At 44.3% G+C, this 27,768-nt stretch overlaps 1 protein-coding gene across 1 annotated transcript; it reads left to right on the top strand.

The window, feature by feature from the left end:
* The first annotated feature begins 6,595 nt into the window (after nucleotides 1-6,595).
* Nucleotides 6,596-17,308, top strand: LOC144147157 (uncharacterized). Its single transcript, XM_077679230.1, has 5 exons — nucleotides 6,596-7,100; nucleotides 8,817-9,196; nucleotides 9,696-9,762; nucleotides 11,378-11,456; nucleotides 16,911-17,308. Exons 2-5 carry the CDS (start codon nucleotides 8,944-8,946, stop codon nucleotides 17,121-17,123), a joined length of 612 nt encoding a protein of 203 aa, XP_077535356.1. The 5' UTR covers nucleotides 6,596-7,100; nucleotides 8,817-8,943; the 3' UTR covers nucleotides 17,124-17,308.
* Nucleotides 17,309-27,768: the final 10,460 nt, after the last annotated feature.

Genomic DNA, 27,768 nt, shown 5'->3' with positions numbered 1-27,768 from the left:
TCATACAACCAACTCTCACCCTGTTTTCGTGTTGTATCGGTTCACATAATGGAGGTTTGCGGTTCTTCAATTTTCCCGTGTAGGCTCTGCTGGGGCGACCTATTTTTGGGACTGTTGGGACCTGCGGCTCGAGCCGCGAGCGCCAGGCTCAGGCGCAGGCCTTTTCTGCACTCTTTAGTGAAACTTTGTTTTCAACCCATGTCAAAGTTTGCTTTCACATAAACCGACCACATATCTTCTTGTGTATCAAAGAAAAATGCAAACGCCAGTATGTGCTGAAGTTGTTCCTTAAATAAACCTAATAATATCTTTCTCCTAAACAATGGTGCAAAATCTGGAGCACATTTTAAGATTTAAAAAACAGAAAATATTTTGCCGATATAAAGCTCTCACTCAGGAAACCGTTTCCAATTATTACCGGGCAGTTGAGTCGAGGCACCGGCCGAGAGACCAAAATTTTCGTGTTTGAGTAGCCATAAAAACACTGTCATTAAAAACATTATTCTCAGCTTCTTGCGAGATTCCAAACAACGTGTTGTAGGTAGGGTATTGCGTGTAAACGCCTTCGTTACGCTTATCTCGGAGTTGTCCCGGACTCAACATCCCTCTGCTAACTTCCCTGCAAGTGTCCTCAGAAGACGATACTATTGCGCCTCTCCTGGCTCATAACTGAAAGTCTTTCTATTCCCGCCATTCCATCACGATGTTTCCTTTTCTTTTGCGCCGCCCACGAAAGTACGGAGGGGATTTTCCACTTGGTTTAAGTTTCGCTGGTTACAGTGTTCGCCCACCATGTATAGGAACGTTTTCTTTTGCTGTGTTCAGACTACCGACGCAAAAGCCGTATCGTGAGCTATCGACGTAAAAAAATGGCGTGTAACGCAGTTCAGTTGGATGAGACGTGAACTGATTGAATGTAAGGCTGAACGTGCCGACGCAACACAGGCGATGAGGCGCGCCGAAGTGGAGGGCTCCGGATAAATTTTGACAACCTGGGGATCTTTAAGGTTTGCCAAAAGCTCGTACACACGGGCGTTTTTGCTCTTTGCCTCCATCAGAAAAGCGGCCGCCGTGGCCGGGAACCGAACCCGTGACTGAGACGTGAACTGATGTCATTCGATAAAGTTATTACTACAGTTGCGGCAATCGTCTGAACCCGGCTTTACTGTTGAACTTAGAACGCTGCCAGATGTCCAAGCCACCTCTCGTGCTGTCAATGCATTTTTGGGTCAAAGCTGTTTCAAGATTGCAAAAAGGAAGCAGCATCTGTGTGTATTAAAAAAACTTTGCAAACAGCAGATTATTTTTCTTTTTCTTTTTTAAAGATTAAAATATTATAATATTTAATTATTTTATACTAAATAGTATTTAAAATATTTTATAACATTTATTACTTATTAATATTGTTATTTTTTTTTCATTTTGCTTCAGAGAGTTGAAAAGTATGAAGTGGGTTTCCACATTAGGTGGTCCGGAAACGTTTTTCCTACATAAAACTCTCCTTCAATTATTCCATATATTTTGGCTAGAAGGCTTAACTGAATAGCAGACAGAGAGAGATACGCGCATACGAACATGTACTGGTTTCAGTAACCCAAGATAAACAAGCGTCATTAAAATTGGGGATTTACTAGCCCGAAATATTACCCTGCGTGCAAAATACTACCCCTTGGATGTCAGCCACAGTGTAAAGTTTGTGATATTAGCGGAACTATAGGAGTTGGTTTTTATGACAAATAATAACAAGCAGAGTTTATTGAAACTTGTACATGGCACCTTGTAGGAATAGCAGCATAGTATTATGAAAAGAAAGGAAGATTTTGTTCATGTGCAACGTTATTCTTCGCCGACGAACCGAATAATTTTCGCTAACCAGTTTGACGCGGAGAAATTACTGCGAAGTGACGTTTTGTAATCATAGTAATTTCTCCCACGAGGAGGATGTTACACTCGATGGTGTAAATAAAACAAACCGAGTGAACCCGTAGTGCCCCTGCAATATTGTGTGAAAGAGAAGCGGAGAGATTGAACAGAGGTGAGGAAGCAAGTTTGACCAATTGTAAAAACTGTATGCTCTAGTAATGCACGAAAAGCTATTATAAAAAATCAAACAACGAAAACCCGGTAGCCTTCTTTTACTGGGTAACGTCATAACGTGGCGTAATGTCGAATGCGTGGCTTTCGAGTGTTGCATTGAGATTTATCAAGAGACATCATGCGACCGGTGAAACAACAAGTTATCATTCTTGCTATGGTACATGCACGCAGAAATCATACTCGGCCTACCTTCATAACCAGGATCCGCAATGTTCCGCTGTGTGGTTATGTAGCAGAGGCAAATCCCACTCCACATCCCCCAATAAAAATATTGTGTCCGCTTTTTTTAGTACATCACCGCAAAAGTTGTACTATGTGTGAAACTGAATGAGTTAGGGGCTGCTGCGGCAATCTTAACTGGCGTTTGTTTTAACATGCAGTGTTAGCTACAGACCGCGTTGAATGCATTGTTAAGCTCTTTTGCTTTATATCAAGTCAGAATTTGTGGATTTACATGGACCGAACAACGTGGTGAGACTCGAACAAAAAAATTTATATTCGCGCTGCTTTTGTCTATAACCTCACTAACAAATCCTATATTTTGATCTGTCCGCATTGTAAATGAAGTTCTACATTATTTCGCATTTTTTTCTCTACACTTTTTTTCTGGTCTAGGATTCAAATCTTGGACCATAATGGATTGTTTTTCAACCGCGAAGTTTTTCAGGAAGCTGTCTAGTTTTCCTTTGTAGCCGTATGGCTGCATTCAGGTAGATGTCAAACTTTCCTTCGCATTACTACCCTATAAACCCAGAAAAAGACTCGGCATTTCAGACTGCGTCTGGCTAGCTCGATGTAACATATAGTACCAAGACTAGAACCCTGATATCACGACGGGCACTGGACGTTGTACTCTTACGCACAGTAAGACACTCGAGGAATAATTATTCTTGCATCTTTATTGCATATTTTGTTAGTAATCAGCAATTTCAACAACGACAGTCTTTCTTGGGATAGTGAAGCGAGAAAAATTTGGCCTATCTCTTAGTCTATGGTTCGACTTTTCTTCCCGCCGAAAGATAGCGCCCATACATGGCGCGCTAATAGATGGCGCACGGTACTAGAGAGCGCACGAGCAGTAGGAAGGAGGGAAAAATAATGTGCATAAACAAACGTTCATTCAATTGATCCAAAGACGAGCGAGACGGGAGAAAAAGAACTCGACGGGTTGGTGCGCAGAGCAGAAGTCGGAATTACTTGGCAGGTGCTTCACCAGGCCCCTAGGGAAAGTAATATATTTGAAATACGTACAAGGATACTTGAACTGCATTTTTAATGTGGTTGCTGTTGTTTAAATACATTATAAGTACAGTAAAAATGTATTTTCCGAATGTTGATGATTACGCGGTTTAGCGCGTCGACGCTACACTAAGAACGACGCGTGCCGATGGGGAGGGCGGAGCAATTACTTCGACAGCCTGGACATCTTTAAGGACGTTTCAGCTTTACGCCTCCACCAAAAAATCAACCACCGTGGCCACGAATCGAGCCCGCGTCCTTCAGCTCAGCAGCAGGACGCCTCATCATATTAGCCCCCACGACGGGGATGTTTTCGAATGTTTACAAGATATTGACAACGCATCTTTCTAAATGTGGGGAAATCGCGGTACAAATAAATACTCTTTAATAAGAATAAAAGTGCACAGAACCGCACCAATGTATGCGTAAGATATACAGAATAAATTGAAAAGACACAATTCTTTCGCGAGCTTATCATAAATAAAATGCGGTGGAAATATAACAGAAATACATTCGCCTGAACACACTTAAAGAGGCACTCTGAAAAGGCCTCGAAACTATGCTTAAGCGTGTTAATGTACTTCGAATATAACCGGAGTAGGTGACTTGGGATCCCTGCCGCAGCGGCCGATTTTATGATGGAGGGTAAAAGCAAAAACGCCCGTGCGTCGACATTTCAGCGCATGTTGAGGATCCCCAGGAGGTCAAAATTAATCGGGAGACCTCCACTACGGCGCCCGCTTATCGCCTCTGTAGCGCTGGTGCGTTAATCATCATATCAATCAATCAATCAATCTCTGTATATATATATATATATATATATATATATATATATATATATATATATATATATATATATATATATATTATGAGCTTTGTTTGAGGCTACAGCTTGTCTGCCACCGTAAGCAGCAATTGCTCACTATCATCACCACCGGCTTGAGGTGATCACTTCTTCATTCCTTGTACATACTCATCATCATCGACGATCCTGCTTCTTCGGAGATCATCATCAGCGCTTGGGCTTGATCGCCATCTGGGGTTCTCTTCGACTCGCCTTCGAATAAAGGAGCTACGAAGCCACGGTCTGGTCGCCTCCTACCTATGGCCTCACAAGTGGTGGAGCTGCAACTCGATCCTGAGCTGTACCTCTCCTTCGACACCCCTGGAGCTCCGTTCCGGTCACCGCTTGCCCTCGGGACCAATGCCCATGTCGCAAGATACTCCGAGTGGCGCTGTCTCCACGCCCCTGCAATGCATCGTGACCAGTCCCCAGCGCGACCCGCCCCACTTCTATGGTCTTCGGGGAGAAGACGTCGAGGAGTGGCTGGACAGTTACACCCGCGTCAGCCAGTTCAATAGGTGGGATGATCTCCACAAATTGTTGAACGTCGGCTTCTCTCTCAAACATGTCGCTGAGACGTGGTATTTAAACCACCCGCACGACTTTACTGACTGGGCTGGCTTCACTACGTAGCTGCGAAAGATTTTTGGCTCCACTAAAGCTCGGAGCGACAACGCAAAGAGGTTACTGGATGTCCGTGTGCAGCAAGCTACACTCTAAAAAAAAGAGAGTACAAAGGGAGTCGTCGCTGCAATGACTCCCTTAGACTCTACTAAGACTCTCTTTTACGCTCCACGACCCTCTTTAAAACAGGTAGGGGTCACGGGACCCTTGCACTTTGCAATGGGAGTCACGGGTCAACAGCATTTTTAGCATATATTTATTGACTGATTGAATTTCCACAGTGATACTTAGGTTTGTTGCTACCGTATTGCAAGATTTAGTGGCGCAGATACAAAAACATGAAAAGTAAGGGCACACAGGTGTGTGTCCCGTGACTTTGTCCGCTTCTGCGAAAACGGTACAAAATTTGATTTCCTATACTGTAAAGCATAAAAAATCTAACGCTGTTTATGGAACACACAAGGTTGAAACGCCAAGCTTTCTACGATACAAACGCAAAGTCCACAATGCAAAGTGCTGAGCTAAGCTAATGTGGTGTTTATGATTTTTAGTGTGTAATTGGGTCATCTGAATGTGCTGCTTCGGTTAGCTCAGTGTTGTCATTGATTTGGACTTTGGCGGATAGGAGTGTGGACTTTTCATTTGTATCGGAGAAAGCTTCGCCTTTTTCATCCTGCTCCTCTTCGTCTTCTTATTATTCTTTTTCAATATGTGCCCTCAAAATTTGTACAGTTGCCTTTCCTACTTCGCGTTTTAACAACTACACCACAATTTGCCCTCCCATTGTTTAAAGTTGGCTTTCCTGCGCTGAGTTTATCATCATCATCATCATCACCACCATAAGCCCTCCCATTTGATAAAGCTGGCTTTCCTGCAGTGCGTACAGGCGTAAAAGCGCCATGAGTGGGCATAGAGAGCTTCACTTTAACAATTTTTTTGAATATGTCGTATCAGAAAGCAATCATCTACAATACATACCATACCTGTGGTAGCCAAATTATTTTGTTCTTACAATTGTCGGTAACTATGGGCGAATGAAAATGCTAAAGTGCGCAAAGACTAGCAAATATTTTAACATTGCATAAAAACCACATGTAACAATAACACAATATACTTAATATATACGAATTAAAGTCTTTACTGCAATGCTGTTCAATGTTGATGAAATAAGCAGAAAGTATGATTGACATTGCTTCTGTATATGATTTAAATGGGTTGTCTATTTTCTACGTTAAAAACATTGCCAACTGTGCACCGGATAACGCTCTGCGAATAAGAACACGAATAAAACTATGCTTCGTAATATATATTGCTACGCAACTAAATGGCCTTCTCAGGAACCCTACAAAATAGGCGGGAGAATATCAGGACGTGTGGCGTGTGTGTGTGTGTAACTAGCTTTTGCGCCACAATTCTGCCGCTCTACAATTCAGCCTCTTTATGCACAATGTTGCGCGCCTGCTTTCTTGCAAAGCTTCGTTGTCGTGCAACAAAGCCTACTTTACTGCAGATGTTATTCTCATTCGCGTTTTACCAATTAAGCAGTATGTTCAATGCTTCATGGGCCACTAGAAATTTTGTACATTAAGTACATGTCGATGTTAGGCATCGTACTTGCGCGAGTACAGAGCTCTGTGTTCAGATGTCGCGTAAACTTACACAAAGCTGACCGACCAAAAAGCAGAATTCAAGTGTTAGCCATTCAAATCCTTACTTGTAGTTGCTTTTATTCAATAAAAACTACATCATATTGCGACAATCTTTTTATTTAAATGATTAATGCATGTTTCCCACAATTATTATATATTTGAACCTGTGTGCGAGCGTCGCCTCTTTCAGTGCGTTTAAAAAAGCCGCCAAGTAGTCACGTGACTGATTTGCGTTCGTTTTATAAAAACTTGTGTACATTACGTAAAACGTACATATATAAAAAGTTCCTGCCAGAACCAGATTTCTTTTGTCTAGCGTTTGCTTTAAAACTCAATAACAAGAATACAAATGCAAATATTTTAGACAACGCGAATCAATAGAATCCACTGCGAGCCAAGTGGAGTAAGCCAGTGAGTGGCGCGAAGGTGGCGAAGGCAGCGGGGCGAGTTGACGCATTTTTGTCGAATTCGCGTATCAAAACCGCTGCGGGATGGAAACGGCGTGACACCGGTATGAAATTTGCTGTGCGGAATTGATTGCGCACCGCCTGAAATCGTCTACTAGAGTTCTTCAGTTCGGCAAGTCGACGGCGTGCTACGGTTGAATGCGAAGCCGGAACAAAGGCTGTGTCATCGTGTTTTTTCACGTGAGTACTGTCCCTGCTAATAATACCAAGTGAAATAGTTGTCTCGGTTAGCTTTCCGGACTCATGCCGAAAAAGTTGCATATGCTGTGCTTGTTTGCTTGCTGCCTGGCGCCTCGTAAGCATTGTGAAATCTCTCCTTCGCCCCCTCCTCCCTATTTGACACTGTTAATTCCGTGAAGTGCGCTTCGAAGCTATCGCGCTCGCGAGACCGGCTGCCGCCGCCGCGACCGTCCTTCCTCGCGGCTGCTCGCGGTCTGCGGGCCGCGATATGCGTCGTTGAACTGCCGTACTCCCTGTTCTGTGGCCGCACTCGCTCGCCAACGCGCCCCTACAGCGTACGCGTTGACTGTGTGCTGGCGGCGTTGTCGGGGAAAAAAAAAAAGTTGGCAAGAGGTGAGGACGCAGGAAATGTAGTTAAACAGATGAGAATTTGCAATGTGCAAGGGGGATAAAATAGTATGCAAATGCAGGACACGGAGAGAGAGTTCGGGCCGCGCGCCAGCGAGCGAGTACGGCAGTTCCACAACGCCTGACGTTGCCAAGCTTCACGAGCTAATGACGAAGCCCGTCTTTGAGTTCACGTAGAGTTCACAGGGGCACAGAATTCATATACGTGGAAATTGGAGGTGAAAGGCGGACATGTGGCCCCGCAGGGAATTAAGTCTCGGGGTGTGTGTGTGTGGGGAGGAGGGGTATTTTATAGCGCCTACGAGGCGCCTGTTCTAACTTGTTCATGCCGTCCGTATTCTTCAGCACACCCTCCTTTTGCCCTCGTCCATTAGCCCACGTCAAGCTTGTCTCTAGCTCTACTGTTGTGTTCGCTGTCTAACGGCTGCTTTTTGCACCATCGGTCGCAGAATACCATTTGACTGTTGGGCGGAGCGGTACAATTCTGTAATACACGGCGCTAGTTTGCAATGGCAGGCTATTCAAAAGTGTGTCAAGTGTTCCCTTTTTATTCTGTAGTTTTCTTCTTTGACGTTTCGTGAAATAACAAACTGAACTACAAAAAAAAACAGTACATGGGGGGTGTAAATCGTTTTGAACCCTTTGGTGCAGCGTCATTTTTAACATTGGTCTGCCCGTATAGGCAAACTTGTTGGGACCGTTTAGTGTCCTTTTTATGGGGAAAAGCCATTATGAATGGCATATTGGCTTGTATTGTCACGTTCGCGCGATATTTGCAGGTAAAGAAAATAGGCCCCAATGCAAAATGAATCCTTTAATATAGGCATCAAAAGAAGCCTGGAGCATGCTAAATATTCTTTTGAAGGTAGGTTGTGCTTTTTATGATCACATAGACGGACACAAGAAAACTACGTACAATTTCACGAGTAGACGGCGCCATCTTCTCGTGAAAGCGTGCGTTTTTCTTGTGCCCGTCTCTGTGATCGTAACAAGAGCAACTTACCTTCAAAAGCTTACACCAACTAGCCCGACATAAAGCTGTGCAAAATATTACATGTCCTGATCACACACTCAGAGTGTACTTTCTGTATTTAGTGAGTCGCCTGTTTGCATCATTATTGTCTGCCAGACATGTTGTCACTTGGGCATTACTCCAGCGTGCAGACCAGTGTTGCATAAGTAGACATGCTTCAGCGCTCTTCCTGTCACCCTCATCTTTTGCGCAGTCTTTGTGCGCCATAAATCAACTAGCCAGCAACCAAGTCTTCATCTTCCCTCTCGTTATATTTCGTATGTACTGTATTACAGAGGCATAAACACATCAGCTTGTCTACATTAATTAAGGAGGAGGTGCTCAAGCAAGGAACAAGGTTCGGGTGGAGGCTGATAGCGGAACCAGAGGACTCTGAAGCTGGTGAGCTAACCAGGACTGGAGATGGGCCTGCGGATTCTGTGTACCAGAGGTTCCAGACGAGCGAGTTGGCTTGCAGACAACCGGGCTCGGTTCTACACCTGGCCGCGGTTGGTGGCCACGACCCAGGATGGATCACCACACCTGCCACGCAGGGCGGGGTGCTGCCTGTGCTGCTTTGTCCGAGCAGTACATGCATTCGGGGGCCAATGCTCTGCTGCAACCTGGACCAACGATGACCCGCGGCACACATCGCTGAATGGTGCTTCTCGTGTTGGTGAGAGCATTTCCGTTTTTCTCTTCGCTTGTACTGGATTTCGGGGGCTGCACATTGACCCTTGTGTCCTTGTTTGGTGCTAAGTTTCCCTTTCACCGTTCGCCATTGTAACTCATTCTGTTTCCTTTCTCCCGAGTTCCGTGTGAACGTGTCACACTCCTGCAAGGCCAAGAGAACCTTGGCATCAACAATTAATTTTTCCCGAAAGGTCAGAGTGTCAAGCACCATACACTTGGCTGTTTGGCATGGAAAGACCCAGCATTTGAAACATGTCATAACAGCAGGTAAAATCTTGCAGGGCTGCAGATTTTCATCGACATGGCTGTGTGAGGTTATGCGGGTTTGTAGTAGGTTTCAGGGGATATAAAATTTGCTTGTGCCTGCTTTGGACTGGCCCTTGAGACTTCGAATTGCTTGTGCGGTTGACGTCTGTGTAAAATTGTCATTTGTTGCAACTGCTCCTGCCCTTACTTTTTGCCTTGACCTTTGGCTCTATCAGGTATGGCTGCTCTTAATCCTCAAGTCCTGTGGATGTCCATGCTCACGGGGTCTTTGCCTTTTTGGAGGTTTGTATTACACTTGTCTCTATCTTAGTTCTTTCAGTTCAGCTCATAACCACCATTTGCTCTCCTAGAGATCGCATAAATATTGTTGATTTCAAATTAATTCCAAATAACGGTTGGCTGCTGTTATTGCACAAATGCATCTTTGGATGTAAAAATGCTGTGAAAATTGCTAAAAATTGAACCTTGGTGTCACTTCTTTTTTATTCCCAGAGAGGTTGTGTCAGTTTTGTGCTTTTCGTTTACGCACCAAAGGCTTCACATAAAAAAACCAAAGCTTCATAATACTAATGGGTCATTCCACGCGAAACGTTCTGGCCCAAAAATTGGCCACCGCCAATTCCGTTGAGAAAAGCAGGTGAAGGAATCCTGAAATACTATGAATACGTCGAAACCTTCATACAACAGCTGTAGAAACCCTAACGAGGATTTGAATATTCAGACAGATTTGATCAGTGGACAAAGCTTCCTCAAGGCAATGTTACACTAAAATAATGCCGAGCACGGCAAACACTAGTTCGGAAAAGTTTTTTTTCCACCCTCCGGTTTTGTGAGCAATGTAACCAACATAAATGAAAACATGCAAACCAGTTATTCTCGATAGCACAAAGGCAAAGGAGACTGGGAGAGGGTAAAATGGGGGACAGAAGAAAAGGAGGGCTGGTCAGCCTTAAGAGCAGAAATTGACAAAAGGAGCAATAGAAGAACGGAAACTTGAAGGGAAGAGTGCAACAACGCCTTCCCCTTCCCGGAGGGCTCAAATTGGTGCGAGGGGCCAAATATGGCCTACCGTCGAAACAAAATCTAAGTAAAATTATCAGGCTAGATACAAGTTGTTCCAGACGGAGTTCACTATGTGCGGTGCGGCTTCTGTCTTCACTTGCGGCAACTTTTGCTATGTATATTGCACATCTGATATGTTTAATCATTTTTGTGGACCACAACACAGGAAGAAGCAGTTTTCCTCCCTTCATTGACCAGGGCAGTAGTCTGATGTGAAGTGAAGTTTAGAAGCGAACACATGTCCAGAAAATGCTAGGAAAACACCTAAGAGGACGTGGTGGAGAAACGCCACTCTAATGTAGCAGGGCCGGCAGAAGACTCTTGTCTGTCGACATTTTTTAGTGCTAGCCCATATTGCGTCTCTCATGCCAAAGCCTCAGTGAGAATATTCTGTGTTGCTTGCGTATTTCTGACTAATGTATTTCCGGCTTGGAAGGGAGCCGAGTGAGTACTGAAAAGCTAGTTCTTTCAAACTAAACAAAGCTGTATTCAGTCTTTATGGACCCTTTACTGCATGTGTTATTGCTTGCTTGCTGCAGAAACAGTGCTGACGTCATCTGTGTGTTTACAGCAATTCCGCGTTTTTCACAAACTTGTAATCCAGTTCCACTTCTAATACTGCTAAATGAAAGTAGTGCGGAAGTAGAGACCCTGATAATAAAGCAATTGTTAATACACCGTGAAAATATGAGGAACGTAGCAATTACCACATTGCATTTGTTAAGCTGGAGCCCTGTGGATATTTTTCTTTATGGCCTCCTCTATACTCTTTTGTTGGTCCCCCACATCTTATTAATTTCCATGTCACAGTGATATGTATTTTTTTTATCATTAGATGCAAGAGGGGTGGATACACGGTCCTGCGGCCTGTTTTGCTGAATGAAAGTGGTATCGAAGCCTTCAGAGAAGCACTGGTAAGTACTGCAGTAATTACTTTTAATGAAATCACTTTGCAGGAGCTTTGGAAAAACTGAGTGTTGCTTCTTTGTGTGGTTTTAGAATTTTTAGAAAAACGGTTGTGTCAGCGAAATTGCTTAAATTTCTTGGAATCGTTCCCAGTCTTCAAAAATCATCTATCGATTTCTCTATAATCTCGCTCCAAATAATCTTCGGAAAAAAAAACCCCGAAGAAGCAGACAAAAAAGGCATATTTTGAGCTACTAGCTACCAACCTTCAAAACAACTACCTGGTTTGATAACCACGCCACCACTGTGACACCGTGACACACCTCCTAAATTTCCCCTACGGACCCTGGCATCAATGAAAATCTTGATGTGTGGGTGGGTTTTGTATTTTTAAGCTATTTTGGCAGTGATAACGCTCGTTTCTCACGAAATGGTCTTCCAGATCGGCCTAGTCATGCTAATACTACAAGCAATTAGGTTAACGCTCCCATATTCAACTCATAAAAAGCTCTCACACAGTTGCAATTTCAACAACTTCAGCCAACGTAGTCATGAATAAAATGAGCCACTAAAAAAACAGTTATCTTTAGTAACAGTTTTCCAAGAAAAATAGCTTGGTTGAATTTGTCTCATGACAGCTGATTAAAGCTAGAGTTTGAAGGTAATTCTTTTTCTGTGAACGAAGCGATGCTTCCTACTACTAAAACCTGTCCCGAACATCAAAACGCTCGAGACGGCCCGAAAATCCAGAAGCTGCCGTATGCATTGTGATGCTCGCTAAGTACACTACTTCTGGCGTTGACGCTGATATCTGCTAAGAATAGACTTCGGAATATGGCACGCAGACAGGGCGGTAACTTTCTTTTTATCGCAGAAAGTCTACCAATTTTTGGGGTCTAACAAAACATTTTTGTGTAAACATATTGATTAGGCACATTCTGCATCAGCTCAAAATGCAGATTATTCGATGCCCTTTCCAACAAGAGCAGATTCGCAAATTAACAAAATCAGTTTTTGGCCAAACGTTGCAAATATGGATAAGTTGTGTATATCAGTTCGCAAATAGTTTAAAAAGTTTGGAGTATAATTTTTGCCAAACATAAAAAACACATCTTGGAAAAAAGTTTAGTTGCCCAGTACAATTTGTCATATATGAAAAACATAATACCATGTGTGGTGCCCTCGTTCTGCAGTGAAGCCCTACCTCTGTTTCAAAATATGCAATTTCGGATAGTTTACTGAAAAAAATCGGGTGGTTTGGCATTATTAGAGGCACTAATTTGTCCCCACATGATGTAGAAACATCTTGTCAATGGTTGACATCGCATTAATGGTCAGGTAAAAATTTGGGATAGGACAAAAACTGCTTGGGGCTGAAAACAAAACTCGGTCACTGTCAGTTTACTATCATGCACCTGTTGAAGCTTTCACTTGCTGGTTGTTATATACTTCTGGCTCACTTTTCTAACCCTGCTTTCAGGAATGAGGTGCGATGCACTGGAACAGTGCCCAGCTAGCTATCCCCGAGTAACTGTTGCGTGACAAATGAAAAAGGCGTTCAGCTCTATGAGCCTCCTGCATTGCACCTCCACCTAACATTTTAGAAAACAAACAATACCAAACTTGTGGCAGACTCTGTCAGAATATGTAGTTCTACTGAGGAGCAACTCTAGACCTCCGAAAATATCCTCGTACAGAATCAAAACTGAAGCCAATTTTAAGCTCTCTCTCTTTGCCTTAACTGATGTCCGATGACTTGAGGTTATCAATTGACTTTCAACTGGAACTCTTATTGCACAAGTAAGGCATGGGTGAAGTGAAATCACAAACGGCATGCTTTTTTTAGGAAAAGTAGTGGGCAACGAAGGCGTTAAGGCAAATCGGGTTGAAGTTCTCTGTCTAGTAGTGCCAAATATAAATTGCGCAATGCAAAAATGAAACAAATGACAGGAAAAGGGCTGAAAATGCTAAGTGCACTTGTCAGACATGCGGAGACATCCACGAATACTTTGACTGAAAAAAAGCTACCCGTCCTGTAAACCAAAGCTCACTTGTGCATACCTGGTGTCATTTTCTGGTAGTTCTCACCTTTAAACGCAGACGGATTGCAGAGCTGACGACATCATTTGATACTTGACTTCTGTGAGCCATTTGATCAAAAAATCTAATGTTAATGCAGCGTAACCACAAGTGACATCCTTTTTTGTATAGCGCAGCAGCCATGGCACCTATCGAAACAACACATGCTGCTCAACCCTCAAAAACGCCGTCAGAAATTTCAGTGTAGCCAGAGCAGGAAAATTTGAACTGATTCTAAAACTGCAGTGCCTAGACTAACCAGTGGGATGCGTTAGTTGCAAGAGAAATGACAACATGGATATCAGGAATATACAGCATTGATCATCGGTGATCGGTGCTTTATATTGCCGATTTTATATGGCAGTTTTTTGCAAGGGGAGGTGTGTATGTTTTCTCAGAAGGGAGCGTTGCTGCTGCGCTTGATAAAAAAGCATGCCACTCATGGTCATGCTGCATTACTATGGAATTTTCTTGATCAAAAGTCTTCCAGCAAGATACCAAATCATTTTGCCAGTTTTGCAGTTCGATGGCAGTGACAGATGATAATTACCTGGAAATGACACCAGCTTTCCACTACTGAGCTTTGGTTCAAAGAAAGGGTCGTTTTATTTTGTGAAAGCTTATTTCTGAAGGTTCCCCGCATGTGTATCAAGTGGACCTGGCATTTTCATACACTTTCCAGCAGTTTTCATTCTGTTTGTGTGTTGCAAACCTAATATTTCGTGCTACTACACAGTTACCCAACTTCAAGCCGATTTGCCATAGCACCCCCGTCGCCCTCTACTATTCCTCGAAAAAAGAACGCCTTTTGTGATATCGCTTCACTCATGCCCTACTTTTGCGATAACAGCTCCAGCTGAAACTCAAGAAATAACACCAAGTCATCGGATATCAGTTCAGACAAGTAGAGATTTCCAATCAGCCTTGAACACTGCCAGCTGTTCACTGGCCAGTTTTGTTAGTATGAGGCTATTTTTGGAGGTCTAGTGTTGCTTCTTACTGCAACTGTCTATTCTGGCAGTCTCCAAAAGGTTTGATATGGTGCCTTTTTGAAAATGTTAGGCAGCACTCTTTTCGCCGTGCGAAAGCTTGCTGGGCACAATTCTAGTGCATCGCAAGTTATTCCTGAAACCGGGGCTACCATAGCGAGTCAGAAGATGACAATAAACCGCAAGTGGATGTTCTGGTAGATAATTGATGATCAGAATGTCAACAAAAATGCACCACTGAGATTGGTTTAAAATTCCAAGCGGATTTTTTGGCATATCTTGCTTGCCGTGAATCTGGTGCTTGCTGTAGTCCTTAATAAGATGTTTTTACATCACGTGGGGACTAAGTTGGGCCCCTAATAATATCAAACCATTTCAGAGAACCATCCAAAATTGTGTATTTTGGAATGAATGTTCGGCTTCACCACGAGACGCGGGCACCATGCGTGAAAGCACCACGTGCGCACCACGGGAACAAATTAATTTGCACTAGTGAATTTTTTCTTGGACAGGATTTTTTAATGTAAACCTTCAAAATGCGCATTCTAAATTTTTTCCACTATTGGTGGTTTGTTATACACAACTTCTTTTTTTTTTTCATTTTTCTTTACGGTGACAAAAGTTTGATTTGGGTTTTTTTTTTGCGATCATTATTTATGCAAACATTACACAACTGGGGCTAGCAAGGGCGTTGAATCATCTGCATTTTTGCCACTGCACTATGTGCCTAACCAACACATTTAGCAAAAAGAAATGTTTTCTTAGAGCCCTAAAAACTGGTCAATTTTCTGCGGTAACAAAAGAGTTGAAATCAACGCTGGTGTCAGCTTTACTGCATCACTCTGAATTTGTGCAGAGAAGCCCCTCTAGTGCATGAGAAGTTCGAGAACAAAAAGTTGGACATCCAAAGTCAATAAATTGGGATAGGGAAACTAATTATTGTGGCATGTCCCATCAAGGCTGTAGTGTCAGCTTTACTGCATCGCTCACAACTCGTGCAGAAAAGCCCATCCAGGGAATTAGAAACTTTGGAACAAGTTTTGTGCCAAATTTAATTATATGAGAAGTTAAAAAATCAGGGTACGGAAACTAAACGCGTTGACAATAATTCAAATAGACAAGTGGTTTAAAATTTTTTCTTGTGGCCACTAAAAACATGAAGAAACCGAGGCACGTAACAAGGCAGTGGTGCCCTTTGTACTGACAACTTAGGTTTCTTTTCCATCAGTAATAAGTGTGATCTCGATAACTACAACTGTAAGCATTATTTAGTGCTTCATGCTTTCACTTAAGCTAAAAACTGTTGAAGGAAAAAACTAAACGGGGTGCAGACATTGCATGCAGAGTAGAAAATATAGTCAGCGTATTGAATAATTTAAAAAAAGCGTTAAAGTTAATCAGTGAAGCGTAGATAGAAGGTTCAGGCAAATCGCTATCAAGCCTAAAAGCAAAAGAAAAGCGCAACAAGCAGCACACCCAGCGGTTTTTGCCCAGGGAATGGGGGGGGATCTATGATGTGTCGTTCCCATCTGGAAAGTCGATGTATCCAATTTGTCCCATGGCTTTTTGCATGTACCCACTCATTGCGAATCATGCAAGTACAAGCCTTTCTAGGGCCAAGTTTGACTTCTGCAAAGAAGCTAAAGCACTGATTTGGGAGCTTTCAGATGTTTATTACATAAAAAACAGGAGCACAGTGAACCTGTATTGCAATGAGCTTGAATATTTAGACACTTCGCTATGATTCCTTTGTTACCATTGTGCGGCCCACTATTAAAGAGTGTTATTTTAGACGATGCACTCAATAAACTTAGTTGCAAGCAAGTGCTTGTCCTATCTTCTTTGTCATGTGCTATGGACTCGACTTTTTAAGAACTATGTACCAACTTGCCTCATGCTTTTTACTGAACAGTTTGAGTTAGACTTTGTACCCCTCCAGTGTTTTGCAGTGTGGAGCATGCCCTTTGTGCAGCAGGTGTCTCAGTTCACTTACTGCTTTGTTACTCGTGCTGCCTTTAAGCTTTACATAGATATTTTCATACCATCAAAAGGGGGGAGTAGCAGCCTTTTGCACCCATAAATTCTTAGTCTCCCTCCCTGGAGCTTTCAGATCCTCTTTATGGATGCAATAATTTTTGAAGCTTTTGCATTTCTGGGGTGTCCATATGTAACTTCATACATTATACATATGTTCCCTCATACAAAACATTTCATAACAAAAGCCAAATGGTGAAGCAAGGAAATGTAATGGCAAGAGGTGTGCTCCTCGCCTTCTTTTTTGTCAGGCACTGGGCAGTTAGCCTGTTGTTGATGATTTTACTGTGCTGGCTACAATTTCATTTTGCTTTTGTCTTATCGTTCAATTTCTTTTCATTGATTTGATATTTCTGGCAGGTCCGAGACAAGGCCTGGTCCGAGACGCCAGGACCCGAGGACACCTTGCAACGCTTGTGCACGGCCTGTGAAGATTTCTGGATTGACTTCATGGACTTGTGTAAGAAGTCTGCCTTAGAAAAACAGCAACAAGGAAAGAAGCCTTTAAAAATTATTGCAATTTATTTCCACACCAGTTTAACCTTGCACCAGCAGGTATGCAAAGCTGGTTAACACAAAACTTGTTTTTGTGATTTAATATCATGCCTGTTAGTCTAGCAAACCTGCATTGTGACAAGCCATAGCAAGCAGTAAAACATGCTTAGTGTATCTGTATTTTTAGGCTATTTGCTGGTTATTTTGTAAGTTAAAACAGCTGTGATACCCTAAGCTGGCTTTTCATTCAAATGTGTATCACTTTCGTCTTTAATAAAATAATTTTCAAATACTTTTGGTTTGCTTTGCTATACTTGTATGAAACTGCTCATGAAGCTGCATGCATGTGGGCTAAAATTGCACTTGCACGTATACTGCAATGATTCCACCAGCAGTATTACTGACCATCTCAGGGAAGGTCACCCATAAACTTCCACGACTGTCGCCATAAGCATCACGGGACTCTTTAAAAAGGGGCGTCCTCACAACTCTTGTTACAGGGTCGCAATGATCATCAGGCAGGAGTCCCGTGACTCTCCTTTTTCTTTAGATAGGTCAGTGCTGACCCTAAGGAGGTAGTCACCCATATTCTACTGTGACTACTGTGACAGGGTCCGTGTGACCCCCTTTCAATAAGAGTAGCGTGACTCTGCGAAAGGGGTCGATAAAGAGTCAAATCTGTGGCGAGTAAATACCCCCCAAAGAGGGTCACAGGGACTCCTTTTTTTCTTAGTGTGTAACGAGACCTATACCTCGTACATCGAGGATGTTCTAGCGCTCTGCCGCCGCGTCGACAAAGATATGCAGGAGTCCGACCGTGTCCGTCACATTCTGAAAGGCATCAGCGAGTTCGCGTTCAACGCACTTGTCCTTCAGAACCTGGACACCGTATCAGACGTAATCTCTATTTGTCAGCGTCTCGACGAACGTCAGTCGACCCGCCTTCCACGGGACATGGCGTCTACTCATCTTGGAGACGAACACCTTCGTGCGGTGATTCACGATATAATTCGCGAGGAAATTTATGGCGACGTCTCTCATTGCACACATGGTGTCCCCTCAACATCTCCTGCAACTGGCCTTCGCGAGATGGTTAAAGAGGAGCTTGCCGCCATGCCGGTACTACGGCCTCCCGTTCATCCTGTGGCTCCTTCAACACCGTCTTACTCGGAGGTCGTTGGACGGACACCCCTGCCGCTGTCCCCACTCACAGCTCACCCGTCGTCTGGCTATGTGGCGACCATGCCTCGTGTGCCGAGCTCGCCGCCCTACTTTCCAGCCCGCCAGGATACCACCATCAACCGCCCCGTGTGCTACTATTGTGGCATTCGAGGTCACGTCTCCCGGTTTTGTCGACGTCGCCAACGGGATGAACGACGTGGCTACGCCGCCTACGAACGCGAGAACGTGGCCCCGAATTACTACGGCTACCGGCGGCGTGCGTACCAGTCGCCTCCCCGCCGCTCCCCGTCTCCTCCGCAGTCTAACGACGTTCCCCGCAGCTCCCGTGGACTACGACCCCGCTCGCCTTCACCAGGTCGCCGCTCGGTATCGCCTCTTCGCCCTGCGTCTTACGTCACCGACCACCGCCCGGAAAACTAGTTAATGTAGTTTTGGGAGAGAAAACTGCATCTCCTGCAAAGCTTACAAGTCCTCCAGAGCGTCCGTCGAACTTGCTGTCTGTTTTAGTGGAAGGTGTTCACATCGATGCTTTAATTGACACTGGTGCTAGTGTTTCAGTCATAAGTGCGGAATTGTGTGCACGCTTACGCAAGGTACGAACACCCTACAACGGACCTTCTTTACAAGGAGCCAACAGCAGTGTGATTAGGCCCTCCGGGCAATGCACAGTGCGAGTTTTCATCGGTAGCCTTCGCCATCATATTCAGTGTGCAGTGTTGTCGCCCTGTGCTTATCATTTGATTTTGGGTTGGGATTTCCTGTCTTCCGCCTCCGCCGTCATTTCCTGTCACCAAGCCGAAATTGCAATGACAGATACTGAGCATCCCAGCATTTCGGAGGGGCAACGTACTATGCAACTTACAGCCAGTGCCGACTGCATTTTATATCCAGACCAAGAGACATTACTTTCTGTTCGTTCTACGCAGATCAGGGACGGTGACGTGATGACAGTTCCATCTCCGCGTCTTATGTCCAAAGGAGTCGTCATCGCAACGTGTCTCGTCCGATTCACAGAATGCTCGGCGACGCTGTTAGCTACCAATGCCACTTCCGAGCCGATTAGGCTACCCGAAGGCACCAACGTTGCTTCTGTTGTGAATGGCGAAGCCGTGTCCCTTCTTCCCCTCTGCTCGGTATTCCCTGTTTCACGGCCTTCAGATTCTGGACGATCACTTTCCACACTGGCGGCCACTATCAGCACAGACCTCACAGAAAGGGAAACACAACTCCTTCTTCAGCTCCTGGAAAAACACAAGGACTCCTTTGACTGCTTTTCCAGCAAACTTGGACAAACATCCGTGGCAGCGCATCGTATTGAGACGGAAGGGACACAAATCGTTCGTCGTCGCCCGTACCGCGTGTCTTCATCGGAACGAAAAGTGATTGAAGAAAACGTTGGGGACATGCTTCAACGCAACATTATTTGTCCGTCCACCAGCCCGTGGTCTTTCCCCGTCGTCCTGGTGAGGAAGAAGGGTGGTTCAGTACGTTTTTGTGTAGATTATCGGGCTTTGAATAAGATCACAAAAAAGGATGTCTACCCAATGCCGTGCATAGATGATGCGCTCGACTGTTTGCAAGGCGCTGAATATTTCTCGAGCTTGGACTTGCGATCTGGCTATTGGCAGATCCCCATGAACGAGTCTGACAAACAGAAGACGGCGTTTGCAACTCCAGATGGCTTATACGAATTCAACGTAATGCCTTTTGGCTTGTGCAATGCCCCTGCTACATTTGAGCGCATGATAGACACAGTCCTTCGCGGCCTTAAATGGAAGACATGCCTATGTTACCTTGACGACATCGTAATTTTTTCGTCGAGTTTTTCTGAACATCTCCGACGACTTGATGAAGTATTGACTAGCCTGGCTAACGCCAACCTGACTTTGAACACCAAGAAATGTCACTTCGCTCGAAAATCTATCACGGTTCTCGGTCACGTAGTCAGCAAGGACGGTATCCAGCCCGACCCAGACAAAATTTTCGCAGTCGCCAATTTTCCTCGCCCCCAACACCAAAAAGCCCTTCGCAGTTTCCACGGACTAGCATCATATTTTCGTCGTTTCGTCCGTAATTTTTCCACCCTGGCTTCTCCCCTCAACCAGCTACGGCATTCCAGAACCTCATTCGTCTGGACTGATGACTGTGAAAAAGCTTTGCAAAATCTCAAGCAGGCACTTACTTCCGGACCAGTACTATGTCATTTCGATGACACGAAACCAGCCATACTCCATACCGATGCTTGTAGGCAAGGACTCGGCGCCGTTTTGCTACAGCAAGATCCCCAGTTGCGTGAAAGAGTCGTAGCTTATGCGAGCCACTCTCTCACACACACGGAACAGAACTATACAATCACTGAGCAAGAGTGTCTGGCGGTTGTATGGGCTGTACAAAAATTCCGGCCATATCTCTACGGCCGACATTTCATGGTCGTTACAGACCATCACGCATTGTGTTGACTGTCTTCCTTAAAGAACCTGTCTGGACGACTTGGACGGTGGGTGCTGTGCTTGCAAGAATACGACTTTACGGCTACGTACAAGTCCGGAGTCAAGCACCTCGACGCAGACGCGCTTTCACGGTGCCCTCTCACGCAGTCGTCGAACGACTTGGTGTCACCCACCCATGCGTTCCACCTGCCCGTTGCACCCATAGATGTCACGTCTGCCGACTTTCGCCACTTGGTCGCCTGTCAACGCGCCGACACCTACTGCCGAAACATAATCGATCTGCTCACCGGTTCAACGCAACCACCTAATAGCCACCTACGTCGGCAACTACGAAATTTCCGGTTGGTTGATGGCGCGCTGCACCGTATCAATCACCACACCGATGGTGCCGGATGGGCTCCAGTTGTGCCTCGTTCCCTTCGTTCAAGCATCTTGCAAGCTTTCCATGATGACGCAACCGCTGGCCACCTTGGATTTCACAAAACCTACGAACGCATTCGAGGTCGCTTCTTTTGGCCGGGACTGTCTACTAGTGTCGCCAAATACGTCGCCTCCTGCGCGCCCTGTCAACATCGAAAGAGATCTACGTCTCCACCCGCCGGTCTATTGCAGCCGGTTTCATGCCCAGCTACACCGTTTGAAGTGGTCGGTATTGACCTTTACGGTCCATTGCCTATGACGGCCACTGGTCACCGCTGGATCGCCACGGCCGTTGACCACCTAACTCGCTACGCGGAGACGGCTCCACTTCGTTCGGCCAGCGCTGCTGACGTCGCTCACTTTTTCTTGCACAATATTTTACTTCGCCACGGCGCACCTCGCGTCCTCGTAAGTGACCGGGGCAAGAGTTTCCTGTCGCAGGTCCTCTCCGATGTACTTCAAGCTGCTAACACCTCTCACAGAATGACATCGAGTTATCATCCTCAAACTAACGGCCTTACGGAACGCTTTCACCGCACTCTTTCCGATATGCTCTCAGTGTACATACAGCCTGATCACAGGAATTGGGACACTATCCTACCTTTTGTTACTTTTGCCTTCAACACCACCGTTCAACGCACCACAGGATACACCCCATTCTACCTTGTGTACGGTCGGCACCCTCCACACACTTTGGATACCTGCTTCTTTACCGCTCCGGTTTCCCCTTCTGCATCGTCCCCCGAACAAGTCGTTTCTCGCATCGCACATTGCCGCCAGCTTGCTCGCACGCGCACTCAAGCTAGTCAACAGGACCGCAAACAGCGCTATGACACTGCTCATCGATCTGTTTACTTCTCCCCTGGTGACGAAGTCCTGATCTGGACACCGGTTCGCGTTCCCGGCCTCTGCGAGAAATTTTTACACCGCTTCCTTGGTCCTTACAAGATTCTTGAGGCGACCTCACCCGTAAATTATCGCGTCACCCCTGTCTGTGGAACTTCGTACCGCCATCGTCGTGGTACAGAGATTGTACACGTGTCCCGACTTAAGGCCTTCAATCGTCGTGATCCTGCATAACCCACGGCCAGGCGGCCGCTTTTCCCAGAGGAGGCATTAGTGTGAGCTTTGTTTGAGGCTACAGCTTGTCTGCCACCCGAAGCAGCAATTGCTCACTATCATCACCACCGGCTTGAGGTGATCACTTCTTCATTCCTTGTACATACTGATCATCATCGACGATCCTGCTTCTTCGGAGATCATCATCAGCGCTTGGGCTTGATCGCCATCTGGGGTTCTTTGCGACTCGCCTTCAAATAAAGGAGCTACGAAGCCACGGTCTGGTCGCCTCCTACCTACGGCCTCACAATATATATATATATATAAATATATATATATATATATATATATATTATATATATATATATATATATATATATATATATATATATATATATATATATATATATATATATATATATATATATATATATAAAGAAAGAGAAAAAGATATTTCAAATTCCTTTCTTATTTTTTTTACGTGCTAGAAATATGCCCAGAATACAACTAAAATAAGTTATAAATTACGCTTTAGGTGTGATAAAATACCTTGTCGAAATATATTTGGAGTACGCTACAGGCGGTGACTTGGGAGTTAAGTTTTGACGTGGATGCAAAGGGGACCTAAAATACACTGAGATACGTGTTCCATTATATTATAAAAGATCAGGGGGGGGGCTGAACTGAAGAAGGTTGTTCAGCGTTTTATGCTAACGCAAGCTTACAAATGAGGTCCGAATATTTAGGGAAAAACACCACGTTGAAACACCGTATGTAAACGACAGTGTTTCGGTGCAAACTGCGAAGCAAACAGAAGATTAATTTTGAACCTGCGTTCGAAGAAACTGCCAATCGGAATAGTTATACGGGAGTATCGGTGTACAGGGTCCAAGATAGCATTTACCTTCGAAATTTTGTCTTATATGCCAAACAAATTGTTAATGCGTGCGAGTTAAACAGCTGGACACCGCTCATTTAATGTTTTTGGTGGCCCTGATATTGAAATCGAGAAGTGGTAGCGTTGCCTGCTACTCACTACTAGTTTTGTTTCCCCGAGGCGTTTCCTTTGACTGTCTAGTAAGGCTGAAGTTTTCGAACTATTCAACAGACGGTCGTCATGCGATCGCAGGCTCGTCCTGTATGGCACCTTAGAGCGACGTTTGTCTCGGGATTACAACCAGGCCGAAGGTGAGCATGATTGTACGGCTAGTTGCTCATAAAGTGGTGCACAATATTCAAGCGACGTATGGTTGCCGTGCAATTGAGAGAATGTAAGCATGTCTTATGGAACCCGAACAAGGGTTTAGGTTACCTGAGCCTTCGAGTAGTGCGTCCCACCGTAAGTATTCCGGGTACGACAATGGCCACCGAAACTGGAGACAGCAAGAGCAAGCAATAAAAATAAAACACCTTTATGGTTTTTGTTTGCGGTATTGATGGGGCCATGATGAGTGGCCTGGAAGAAGATTATTTTTCGTGTACAGCGCTGTTGCCAAGTTTTTCTTTGATTACCGATTTATTGCATCGTAATCCTAATAAGGTCTAACGTTTAACTTCAACAGGAAGTACTGGCTGCGACGTTTGTAGTACATATACAGTCCGCCTCCAATGCTGACGAGGTGGAGAAATTTCCAAAGTGTATGGAGGGGTGAATTTTATGCTTCGATTTCTGTTCGGTCCTCCTCCGCAACAATTTTCTTCCGTTGTGATTGGTGTTAGCGGGAGTCGCCCAAATTTTTGAAGCAGCCGCTGTATCCGAATAGTGTTTTGGACACATTCGTATATGGACTAATGCGCATGGCCACGCCACCGCAAGAAGGCTGAGGAGCTTGGCGTGCAAGGAAACGGAGTGCGCAATTTTAAGAGGCGATAGTATAGTTTGGGCTACATGAACGCGGAAATTTTGGTCTGTCTGTATTTCTGTTTGTCTCTCCGTCTGTCTGTCTCTCAATTCAGCTTCCCGGAAAAAGTTGGCGCAGATATTGAAAGAAACGTTTATATAGCCTGTAATCACTGGCGAGGCACTACTGCTGGCAACCATGTGAATGCGCCGTCACAGGCTATGTGGGGCTTCGCGGGAGGCGGTACTTGACCGTGCAAAACACAATATGTGTGTTGGACGTTCCTACCTACCCCACCTAGAACAAATAAATGCGTCGACACCAATGTGAGTGCTATTAATACCATTTCTGTTGACGCCACCATTGAGAATCGAGTTGAAACGGGGCAGATGACGCACGCCGGTGTTTTATTTTCTTATTCGGCGTACGGGCGCAGTGGCACAAGCCAGAGAGTTTCATACTCATATACGATAGAGGGGACACTGGTGCTAGTGTCTATGCGAGCCGCCGAATGGCGGCTTAAACCCCCCTGGAGGCGGGTATGCCTGCTGGATGCATGAGTTTCAAACTTTGCTCGACCCAGCAGTTATCTTGACTTGACTCAAAGTACTTTTTGGAATACAAAAGCTATAACTAATGTTGATTAGTGTATAAGTTGTTAATCGTGAAAACAAAGTGTTCGTCTCGATAGTTTTATATTGAGGTTTAGAAGAATTCTTCGGTCAGATGGGACATTTGTAAAGTGTATACACGGCTGAGCTGAGCGGAGTCGATGGTTCTGCCAATTAGGCGGCGAAGCATTTGTTTTTTTTTTTTTTTTGCTTGCGAGTCGGTGATGGCGTGCGGCTGAAGCAGGGCGGCTGTACTGTATTCCACAAGTTTGCCTGGTCACCGGCGATGCCAGCGATTGTGCTTGCGCCTTGTTCACGCCAATAATTACAAGCCGCTGATTACTGGCGGAAAAGGGCAGCCCAGCAAATGGTCGCATTGGCGTACTCGTTCTGGGCATGCGACCTACCCTCGCTTGTATCGCCGCTTTCTACCGTGATAAGGGGCTGATCACGATAAAATTGGCGGTGACCCACCAGACGGACGAAGCTCCCGTAATATTGTGTTGCGAAAAAAAATTAGACGGCTGTACACATATACTTACTGCTGGTAAAGGTTTTTTATTTGGCTAAGCCGCTACCACGCTGGTGTTGTTCTCGCAAGCGTCGTCGTCAAAGGGACTAGTATGGAGCAACGTTCTCATAACGTCTATCTTGTGCTTGTAATCTCGAGTTCGCGACCGTTTTCAGAAATGCCGTAGAAGGTGATTAGTTATAGTGCAGGCTCTGCACAGCGATGCTACTGCTTTCCGCATCCACTTCATTCAAGCCAAGCCGTATTTGATAATCGCAGCCCCTGTAATCTGGCGCTAACAGCAATTTTGCCACCGAACGACCCCTCCAATCCAAGTCTGGAGATTAGGAATATCCAATTCTCAAGGTAAAAAAGTTTTCACAGAACGTTGACAATTTAGTCAGACAGTCAGTAAGTCAGTCGGCCAGCCACTCAGTCACTAAGTCACTCAGCTAGGCAATCGGGCAAATGATTGTTTTTGTATTGATAAGCATTCCAAAGTGGGCGACTTCAATTTAGGTAACAAAATCTTGTAAAGCGTAAGTTATCATTTGTATCATAGGGAAGTTTTAAGCGTTGATTCTAATCATCAAAAAGAAATTACTGGCTGAACAATTACTGGGTGGGGTGTCTGTGGAGCGAATTCTGATATTCTGAACCCAGAAAACCACGTTACGTCGTGCAGATATCCCGGCGACATCAGCAGTCGACATTGCAGATGTCCAGGAGACGTACCGGTGAGATCAAAGTTACATATTTTCAACGTTGCTACAACTGCAAAAAACTTGTCCAAATCACACAAAACATAACGTACACTAGACGTCTTACGGTACTTTTATACGCTGTTTACGGGACGGTACCTTGGTGGTACGTCTTATGGATATTGTCGTGGTACGCATGCAAGACGTATATAGATGTCTGTTCTACATTCGTTTTCTGTCTTTGGCACAATCCTTAGTTTTTTATATTCATGACTTGTGTAGGTTAGTATGATATTGTTGAGATGAACCTGTATATGCCTGAAATTTACATTCATTATACAGTATTTGGAAGTTTGGCCAGCCCCCTTTTCAAGGTTGCCTACATGTTGTGGGCATTTATACTTCAAATACATGTGTTACTTGCTATTCAGCACTGTTTGCTGTTACTTGTCACCTGGTTTCTAGATAAACGTGTTTCCACTTTTGAAGTGCTGCATACTGCATGATGTCTTATATGTGACGTGCCAAGCTGACGACACACTTTCGCAGAAGCACACGAAGCACAGCTCTAAACAAGATATGTCGCATCGAAAACAAGAGGCAGTAAGCAACAGCAAACCAGTCCTGATCAGTACAAGCGGCCTGTACACTAAGGCAACCACAGTAGCGTCATCGAATCGTACCATACAGGACAGCTGTACAGGCCTTCGGCAAATAAACTATCACAGAAACAATTCAAAAATCAAAATAATTAAAATGACAGTCTCCAATCCTATCTGTAAGTACCTGCAGCTGGGTAGTAAGAACGCTTTCAGAGTACACATAAAACACAAAAGAGTTCAGGTAAAACAGTTTATATTGACTTCCAAATTATGTAATATGCTTTCGCAACACAACCACTTTAATTTTCATTCCTATCTGCCCTGGCCCACAGGGTAAACATTGTACAATTACAAGAATAGTACAAATCTTCACGACTATAAACAGGTCACACACAGCAGAAAGGTTGACAAAAGACAGGAAGAAAAGCAAATATGTAAACCCAGGGTACAAGCACAAGATAGTTATGCAACTTGAAATATCGCACAATAAAATAATCGGGTGAAAAACAACGCAAGGAAAGTGTGAAAACAAAGAAATGATTGAATGGTGGTTATAAAAACACAGCAAATTTACGAAACTAAATAGTTCGCATGTAGTGAAAAGTTTGTTGAACAATAAAACAAAAGCACCTTGGAAACACAGAAGTGGTGTTGAGTGGTGGTTGTGAGTGCCATACAAATTTAAGCTACTTTAAACAAACCAACATCTAGTGAAATGGTTATGATCTATAGAAAAGGTGTGTATAAAGAAATGACTGTACGGCTGCTACAAGAGTAGTAGAAATTTATGTGATGAAATGATTCACACTTAGTGAAATAGCAGGACAACATTAAAACAACAAAAAACTTAAAAACAACCTATTGAATTCTGGTTATAATATCAAAAAGTTACACTATTTCAATATTTCACACAAAGTGATATGATTTGGGAACAAACGAGAAAACGGGGAACACGGAAATGATTAAATAATTATTACAAAAAGACACATTTAATTGACTACGTGATTCACACGAAGTGATACACTGACAGAACCATCACACACAAAAAAACGCATGGAAGCACAGAAATGATTCAATGGTGGTTCAATGCTGCATGCCTCAATCATCAGTTATGGTAGAGATTCTTGAACAGTTTGCGTTCTTCGTTGTGGTGCCAGAAACTGCCAAAATAGTGGCAGACCGGATTGGTTGGAAAGTGAGCAAACATTTTATGGTCCAAAGGCTGAAAGAAATTTATTACCGCTTCTAGCAATAAAAACTAAGAAGACGCAAGTTGTCGACACAGCTGATATTTGCGCAGGATGTGACTCTCAATAAAAATCTGGGCCCTATACATTGTCTGGAGA

Source organism: Haemaphysalis longicornis, unplaced genomic scaffold, assembly GCF_048455015.1.
Source record: "Haemaphysalis longicornis isolate Haplotype H1 unplaced genomic scaffold, Haemaphysalis longicornis Haplotype H1 scaffold_7, whole genome shotgun sequence".
Lineage (NCBI taxonomy): Eukaryota > Metazoa > Arthropoda > Arachnida > Ixodida > Ixodidae > Haemaphysalis > Haemaphysalis longicornis.
This window is presented reverse-complemented; position numbering and strand designations above follow the sequence as displayed.

Coding starts and splice junctions, on each gene's coding strand:
- LOC144147157 (XM_077679230.1), top strand. CDS start 8,944: ATGGGCCTGCGGATTCTGTGTACCAGAGGTTCCAGACGAGCGAGTTGG. Junction 9,197..9,695: donor GAATGGTGCTTCTCGTGTTG/GTGAGAGCATTT, acceptor TGGCTCTATCAG/GTATGGCTGCTCTTAATCCT. Junction 9,763..11,377: donor GGGTCTTTGCCTTTTTGGAG/GTTTGTATTACA, acceptor TTTTATCATTAG/ATGCAAGAGGGGTGGATACA.